The 9,372-nt window shown below is 31.2% G+C and overlaps 1 protein-coding gene across 1 annotated transcript; it reads left to right on the top strand.

Annotated features, from left to right (window-relative positions):
• Window positions 1-6,411: 6,411 nt before the first annotated feature.
• LOC105617177 lies at window positions 6,412-7,148 on the top strand. The gene is made up of 3 exons (XM_012198742.1): window positions 6,412-6,442; window positions 6,683-6,973; window positions 7,117-7,148. Exons 1-3 carry the CDS (start codon window positions 6,412-6,414, stop codon window positions 7,146-7,148), a joined length of 354 nt encoding a protein of 117 aa, XP_012054132.1.
• The last annotated feature ends 2,224 nt before the right edge of the window (window positions 7,149-9,372 follow it).

The following is a 9,372-nucleotide window of genomic DNA, read 5'->3' as shown; positions in this document are numbered from 1 at the left end:
ATACTATAGTATATATATATATATATATATATATATATATATATAATGTGTATAAAAGTGCTCTTTCGATAGCTTAGCTGTTCACGTGCAACTATTACATCGAGTAGGTAGTTAGCTATTATTAGTACATCGCTGCAGGAGTAGACTAGCAAAAGCATGTATAGACACCTCCAGTTTAAGTGGGATGCGTGTTTCTGTGCAGTCCGGTTACGTTACAGGACGCATTCAGCCGACGAGAACGCGTACAACTACGCGTTCTGCTCGCAACTCACTTTTTTAAAATGATTAATAATAACTTTTTCCCGAAGCGTCAGCTCACCCCGATGATGGCATGTTAAACTGTCAATCGTGTGCTGTTTTTTTTTGCCCGGATCGTTTGGCACGACACATAACTCGCGCGCATCGCCAGAAATAAAATTTATCGCAATCGATTTCTACTAATCTCTCCAATTCAGCGGAAACTCGCTCGGCTGCGCGCACTTCAATGTGCAACACTGCGAAAAGTTATAGCTCTTATCTCTTATCGAAATATGATGTATGATTGGCCATATGTTGTTGCGCGCGTTTATAATATACTTTAACCATATAGTACCATGAATGCGCCACGCGCAGCAATGCCGCTAGGAGTAAACAAAACTAATATTATACCATCGCCGCTCTTTTAACCCTCTGGGATAGTAGGATTAGGGATCAGATGCTTCATCGGTCAAAGATTAAAGCGTTTATTATTTTACTGCAATTATTTAAATTTAAACTTTATTGTATTTTTTCATTTATACATAAACAGAGAAAGAAGTTTCATGTAATTATTAATTTTTACCCATTTAATAAATTGATTAGGTGAAAAATGAGCAAAACCAAGCATCAGACCGGAATTGACTTCACTTACGGATATGTTTATTTAAAAATCCACTGTTAAAGAATTAATAAAGTTATCGAAATCGCATTTCTTTTCATATAAAAGCTTATAACTCAGAAATTAAATTATGAAGAATATTTTGAAGTTTTTTATAGTATGATAAACTGCACTTTTCTGTCTTTCGTATGTAATTTTTTTTTAATTCTTTGAATTAGTATTTCGTTTTAAATAAGATTTTTTTCAAGTATGGATTTTACATTTAAACGTTTTGAAAGTATTTCCTATTTTTGATTGAGTAATCGTTATATTGTATATATATATATTTAGCCTTTTAACAGGTAAAAGTATCAATATTCAATGCTACATATATTTCCATTTTTATTTATTAAGTTTAACTAATTTGTATAGATTCTGAATTTACTTTAAATTTATTCCAAATTTAATTTTAAAGTGAACGTTGCAAATTTGCAATACTTATCCCTAAAGGATTAATTGTAACGTCTGCAGGATATTTGCACGTAACCGTTTATACATATATTGTAGTGATAGAGAATTTGAGTTTTAAGTTACAGAAATTTGCTGATCTTCATCGTATGTAAGGATTTTCTTCTCTTCCGTTAGGAAATACATAAAATCTAGTGCGAGAAACGTCCCCATACGTGTCGACTTTCGAAATGACACATTTGCGCAGGGAAATTTCAGACACTTTATGCACATTTTAATGCGTACAAACACGCTTTTCGCAGAAATCGCAGTATGTATTCGCATGAGAGTACAACATATTGGTTCTGATTGAACCACGACTCGGTTCAACTGCTTTGCGCCATGCTGGACAAGCACGAGGCAGATGAAAACGTGAATACAACAAAATGAAGAGAGATTCTAGCTAGCAGTGCGGATTGGATGACAAAAATAACAGACAGGGCTTTCACTTTTGACATGTGTAGTGGTGAACACACCTATTGTAAACGCATATACGCATAAATCAACTCGCGCGCGATATCATCTCACAATGGGAATGCAATTTCATTTAACCCTCAATTTAATAAGTCGATTAAAAAAGTCAAGCATTGATTGAAAAACGATAATAATCTGGACAGAGAAAAAGAACTATTATTAATTTTAGAATTTACAAAATCGATATTCTCAAACATACAGGAAGTATCGTAGGGAAGAATTTCATTCGACAATTTTGACATATTTTTTTATTTGGAATCATCGTTCCTCCTGTCAGTTATGGAATGTTATGTAGATCGAATTTGAAATATCCTGAATGTCTAAATTTACTTTGCGTTCCATATTTTTTTCGTGGTAGGAAATGGTACACGATAACGCAATTAAAAGAACAACGCACGCGAATAAAATAATAAAAGACTTCCGCATACGAAGAGATGAAACGGTGGACAATATTTTACAACCGATACTCGTCGAATACTCGTGACTGCGACATAAAAAAATTGGCCGAGCGATTTTGAGATTCAGAATCGACTATAAGTGCAATTGCGGAGCTGTAATCAAGTCCGGATGGGATGCATTGATTGACAATTTTTCGCCCCCTACTCTTGATCAATCTTCTGTATTGCCCGCCACGTGTGTACTACGAATATCGTTTCTAAATCAGTCTCCAAATTGATGATCACGATAATTTAGGGTAAGGCCATTAATTATGGATCACTCTTAAAAGAATTCATATTTTTATCCAGAACAATACCGAACAATTAATAAAATATTTAATAGTTATAATTAAGTTATCATAAAAAAGATTATATTATGGATAATTTTATTTTATTTTGATATCATTTTATATGTTTCGTACTGTTTTAATTTTAATTAAATAAAATAATGACAATTAGGCACAATTAGACACAATTTACTAATTACAGATCAATTCACCAAATGCTTATATGTTTTGGATTTAATTTCAACTGAACTTGATATTGATTTTTATGAATCAGGAAATCTAGTGCTACTTACTACCTCCTATAAAAACCACAAGACAATTCTTATACTTTGAATAAATTTTTAAAGATACATACTTTAGTTTATCTTTTACGTTTTATTAATTAATGACATCAATAAAATGTACAGCGTTATTGCTAATAAGTAAAAAACAACTGACACTTAAAAAAGATAAAACAAATACTAAAAAATCTTGTGATATGCATCATTTGATGAAAATACTGTAATTATTTAAATATAATATATGATCCGGAACTAATGCCTAATTCGTATTTAGCACTATTACTTTATACATTTCCTACAATTCGTAAATGCACGTATTTAGGAGAGAAAATATTATATAACTTTTCTTGAATTAAACTATATCATTGTAGATTAAATTATTGTACAAATAAGTCTTTCCTTTCCCGAAAAGATGGATTATGGCTGTTAATTGAAGAGTTTTGTGATAGGAGATATCGGTTGTCACATATGTATGCTGGATTAAAAAGTTGAGGTATCGGTGTAAATGATTACCAATTAACAATCGGATAGGTCGTTTGCACCGACAGACGAATTGGCAAATGGATCTGGTCTGGACGCGTCTTTAATAGAATCAAGAATCAATTGCGAGAAAGAAAGGGAAAGAGAAAGAAAAAAAAGGAAATATGTGAGCTATGCCATTCATAAATTGGAATATTTTCCAGTATTCATCACGACCTCGCTTTCTATTTGTTTGGATCTTTATATTCTAGAGAGTTTCAAGTGTGATCGGAATGAATATGTCATCGATTGCTCTTTTGATATATGTAGCAAAAGGAAAAAGGTGATGCGTTCTTTAATTAATTGATATTGATACCATTTACGATTCATTTTTGAATGGACAGTTATATATCGCATGCCTGTAACATCTATATATTATTTTCTTGCGTTCATTGTTTTACAAATTGACGACGACCCCGTTTCAACCTCTCGAACTTTGCTATCTTAAGCAGACAACTGCGCATTTCGCCAACAATGGCGAGCAACAATGGGTGGTCAGATTAAAATGCAAATTAGTCCATAAGTCAGGACATTATAATTGTTAGTTATGCCAACTGACGGTTATTGTCATGGCAATAAACTTTCAAGATTTAGATGTCAGAGAGCGGTATCCAAGTGGAGCGGTATCCAGTTATGCTTGTACTTAAAAGATTACTTACATACCTGCATACAGATCCCTCGAATTGTAAACGTCGCCTCTTTCGCGATCGCTCTCAATCTGTTGAATTATATCTATTTCAATTCGCAAAAAGAGTTTCAATCAATTGAAAATATATCGTTATCCAACTGCAAAAGTTTTAAGATAAATATTACGCTAGATATTTATCTACATATGTTATTTTTATGCTGATTTTTGTTTTGAGATAAAAATGTCCTAGTTTATTTAGGTCTTGATTAATTCTACAGAGCGAATATTTACAATTAATACTGCGCAGGCAATTTAAACGTTATCTCACGGAAATACGGAAGCTTTAACATTCATTATTCTTTTTTCTTTCGAAAGAGGAAAAAGCTTAAGGCCACCTGTCTCATTCGACTCGTGCGGGTCCATTTATCGTGCGTATTACTACTCGTGAGTAATTAACATAAAAGGGTTAATTTGAGAGCGTTGTAGACATAAATCACGACAATAATCGGGTTTTTTGTAAAAGAAATAATTTATATTAAAAAATAACAAACAAACGCAAAAGGAATTTTGAAAGAATTTTTAAAAAAATTCTCGTTAGTCAATTCATTTTTTATGTAAGCCTAATTCAAATATATTTTCCGATATCGAAGATAATATATATGAATTCTTTAATATATTAATGTAACTTTTTTAATTACGCAGAAGCTTTTATCGCAATAAAGTTATACGATATTACGGAACAGTAAAAAAATGTGCACACAATTAAAGTAGTATTACATAATTCTTCAATAAATTACGTAATCAAATACGTTCATCGATGTTACGTTACAAAAAAAATACTCAATAATAACGTTGTTTAATAAAAATGACTTTCTTAAATATAAGAACGAGGATAATAATAATCGTTTTTTGTAAATTTTTGATCGCAATCTCAGTTACCAAATTATTGTATCACAATTTTGAGAAATTTGCGATTAAAATTGTAAGAAAGAGCTATTTTGGCATGCGATATATTATGATTATGATAAAATGTAATGTAAAATAAGATATGTAATGTGTTAAAGAAGATTTGATTGTAATCAATATTAAGCTATTGTTATTGTTAGGACTTTTTCAATCCTTAAAAGGAATTTGTTGTGATTATAATTTATAATTAAAAAGATATTTAAACTTATATATATATAAGATTTATTGCATCAAAGATATGAATTATATATAAGTCATTAAGAATCTACCAAATATATATATATTTTAATATTAAATTTTTTTTATGTCATTCAAATTATTTAAGCGTTTTCTATATTGCTGAATACTTATCTGATGTAAAAGTTGATAAATTCAATTTAATTTGTATGAAAAACTTCTCTATATGTAAACTATCCCAACAATTCAAATTTTATTTTTTGCTATATTTTTGCTTTCGATATTTGCTATATTGATTTCGCCATTCTTTTTATATCAGATTTGACATTAGATTAATGTTTAGTGACTTGAAATATCTATATAACTTTAAACAAATAAAATAAAATAAATAAATAATATAAAAGATATGTTTGATAGATTTTTAATGACATATTTTAACTTTGTGAATTATGTATTAATCATAAATATATTTTTAACTATAATCGATGAAATAAATTTCTTTTAAGAAATTGAAAATCCTAATAACAATTTACTTTTATTGCAATAAAACGTCTGCAACACATCATATATCATATATCACATATTACAACATACACACACACACACACACACACACACACACACACACACACACACACACATATTATAGTTATAAAAAAATGTCAAACTATACTAAAACTCTTTATTGTGACTTTGCACATTTTTCTCAAATTGAGATGTGATGTAGCAATGTATATAAAATTGTAATTATCGCCTTCATGTTGTCACGTTGATACAGTGATGCTGATATCTATATATACATACATATTTTCCGAAGAGATTAAAGGTTAATATGTCGATATTTCTGATATATCAACAGTTATGTATTTATCACTTATAGTTCCCGAGTTAATTGCTAAAGATATAAGCATTCTTGTTTATCAAGAAATGCTTCCGTGTTTAAAACTCTTAATACGCTATTAATTTTACAACAACATAATCTTTTGCATATTACATCTTGAATTTCGTTAAAATATATAACGTAATTATCTCATATACACAGATCTCCAAGAGATTCTGAAGGATGTTCTGAGAACGTTCCCAGAAAGAGCTCTGGAATAAAGTGTGCTGTATAGAACATATTTACATACATCTTGATAATAATATTCTATGATTTTGCATAGAAGAAACAATTCTACTACGGCACTGTAATGACACAAATATTATCGTGTAGTGTTAACAAGTTTCAGTTTCGATTACACTTTGCAACTCGACAAATCAGACATTTTATATATCTCATTTCTCAACTTAAATATTGGACATGCAATCGTTATATATTATAATTGCATTACGTACGTATACATAAGCAGAAGTTTACTTTAGAATAAAATATATTTTATTCTAAATATATTTTATTAATTTTTCACACATATAAACACACGTAAACATAAAGAACTCTCGGATATAAATATTGTATATACGTAAGAATAATTGAATAACAATAATTATAATAATAAAAAATCCTGTAATAAGAAGTCTTATAATAAGAAGAAATAATTTCTTATGTTGTAATAATTATTGCATGTTCGCAGTGGCTATTTTCGCGATAGATTTCGAGAGTGCAGCCGCGTGCAATTGCGAGCACTGTGATGAGGAAGGAGTTATCGGTTTGAAAGTGAAGACGACTACTACTCAGGCCATGTACCAAGAGGACCGTGATAATGATGGTAATCGAACAATTTGTGCCAGGAATCGCGAGTTTAAAGATCGCACGTTCCAAAGCGTCTGTTATATGTTATGTTACAATCGTTGCACGAAATACCGAATGGTGGCAGTTAAAAAGAACGACACAAAGAAGTATGTTACAATTGCATACAGACCGAGTAAGTTATAACTTACTATTTTCCATATTTCAAATTTTATAATCTGAAGATTGTAATGTGTAGTTATTACAATCTGATATTAGGCCATTAAATTTTGAAAAATTATGTTGTTTTTATTAATAGCTAATACAATTTTTATGTAGATTATTATAAATTAAGAGATGGCGCGTGCTGAAAGAGGGAATTGTTCTTCTCTACGAATGGTAATTGAAAAGCTGTACAATCACTATAGGAGTTTGAAGTAATTTGGAAAAGTAATTTTGCAAAAGTTCAAATTGTTTCTATTAATATGCGAAAACTGTGTATAGTACATATTCTAGTAATTTTATCAATTATCCTCAACAATTTATTTCGAATGTACTGTTTCTGATGTAACTTAAAACTGTTAAATATATTTTTTGAAGTGTCCATTACATATATATTATACATACATAACGAATGTTTTGTTTTTCTGTAATCATAATTCGATGACTTGAAATACTATAAAAACATAAGAAAAAAATATTAAAAGTAATTTCTCACAGAGATTACTTTGAGAAAACCTTATTTTTAGCGTAAGGTTCTTTTTATTGTACTTTACAATTTCTAATGAATATCTTGGATGCAAGTTTTTAATAACCGAGAGCACGGTGTAAATACTATTTTGCCATTTATAGTGTAGATCATTTTATAGTTTGTAATAGAACTTTGATTTAATGTTTATATATCATACATTCTAATGCAGGTATCTATCAGTGTGTGTGTGTTGGCTTCCTGTACATGGATGTTATCAATTTTTTTGTAATAAGAACATTCAAAGAAGGGAATGCCATCCATTCTCTTCTATATCCATGGTAAACTGGATCCTTGGATATTGATTGTTGAGGAAGTTTAAGAGTTTATAAAGTTTCTAACTATCGTGTTTCCAGATTATGAATGTATTGTCTACATAATGGAACCAAACCTCTGATTTGCTGGGTGTCTTGCGAAGAACTTCTTTCTTAAAGTACTCCATAAAGATGTTTGCGATTACAGAAGAGATGTATGGGAGAATCCATAATCGCCCCAGAAGTCTGTTCGCAGAATTGGTCGTTGTAGGACAAGTGATTGTTAGACGTTGCTCAATTGAAAGGATGATATTATTAGGGACTTTATGTGTGACTTAATTATAACCAGAATTTCTTTGATATCTTCATGAGAAGTGATTCTACATTAAAGCTCACCAATATGTCTTCAGGGTGAAAACGGATTTTTTGTATTTTTTGTGCAAAATTCATTGAATTTATGAAATATGCGATTCGGTCCTTCCTATCAGAGATTATAATTTACGAGCTAAGAAAGGGCATATATATATATATATATACATATATATAAAAGATTTTATAATTGGTTTGGCACTAATAATTGGTTTAAGAAGGACATCAGGTTTATATTTTTGGCAGTTCATATAGTCTTGGTGGAAGGGACTTTGTAGAATTCAATGTTGCCTAATTTTTTGCTGGGAACTCTATTTTTTTCTATTAAGACACTAATTTCATGTAATCTTGTTTGAGGTCTTTATCCAGCCTAGTAGATGTTTCGTCTGAAAGGAGGGTCTTCATTTTCATTCTGTAATCTGATGTGTGATTCATGATTGTCATCGTGTTGACTTTGTCGGCTGGAAGTACGATGATGTCTGAATCATTTCCTGAAGTGCCAGCCGTTCTTTTCTGGTGACGCTGGAGACTTGGCTTTGTGGAGGATATTAGCTACCTATGTCGATATATTGTCTGTTTGTTTTGTTATATGGAGATGATTGACTTTATTTGACTAATAATTTCTTCTTTTGGGATTCCTATTAGGAATCATTACAAAATTGAGTCCCTTGGCCAATGCAGATATAGTATTGGGTAACAAGCTCTTATCGGACGTGTTATTGACCGCGTGAAGTAAAATGGCCGTTAAGGCCATTTGTGTGGACACATGATGCTGTATTTCTACTTCTGCCATTCTGTGCACTGCGTGTAGATGCTCTGGGTTTGTTCGTACGTAATGCGATCTAGGATTTGCCAAATGTCTTGTCGCAATGTGGATGAAAGGAGAAGATGGAGTTGAAAGGATTTCTGAGAAATCCTGTCTATTTGTGTCTTAGTGAAATGGATGCGTTCTTTGGTGGAACGCATGCCTTCGGAGAAGTAGCTCGGTATCAGTACTCTCCTCGCCCTGATGAAGTGAACGGCAAGGTTCACGAAACGTTGGCATTAGCAATGAATCACGGCGATAACCCGCAAACCTTTTAGCACCTCTAAAGAAGATACCCGTAAAAGATACCTCAAAAAATTTCCTTGTCCGAATATTTTTTGCACTTACTGTACATTGTGTGTGTGTGTGTGTGTGTGTGTGTGTGTGTGTGTGTGTGTGTGTGTGTGTAGTGTGTGTGT

Source organism: Atta cephalotes (assembly GCF_000143395.1).
Source record: "Atta cephalotes unplaced genomic scaffold scaffold00012, whole genome shotgun sequence".
In the NCBI taxonomy this organism is placed as follows: domain Eukaryota; kingdom Metazoa; phylum Arthropoda; class Insecta; order Hymenoptera; family Formicidae; genus Atta; species Atta cephalotes.
This window is presented reverse-complemented; position numbering and strand designations above follow the sequence as displayed.

Bases quoted from the DNA above. Each gene is read 5' to 3' on its own strand.
- LOC105617177 (XM_012198742.1), top strand. From the start codon at position 6,412: ATGCAATCGTTATATATTATAATTGCATTAC. The intron at 6,443-6,682 runs GTACGTATACAT...GCATGTTCGCAG, and splicing joins ATATATTATAATTGCATTAC to TGGCTATTTTCGCGATAGAT. The intron at 6,974-7,116 runs GTAAGTTATAAC...ATTTTTATGTAG, and splicing joins TACAATTGCATACAGACCGA to ATTATTATAAATTAAGAGAT.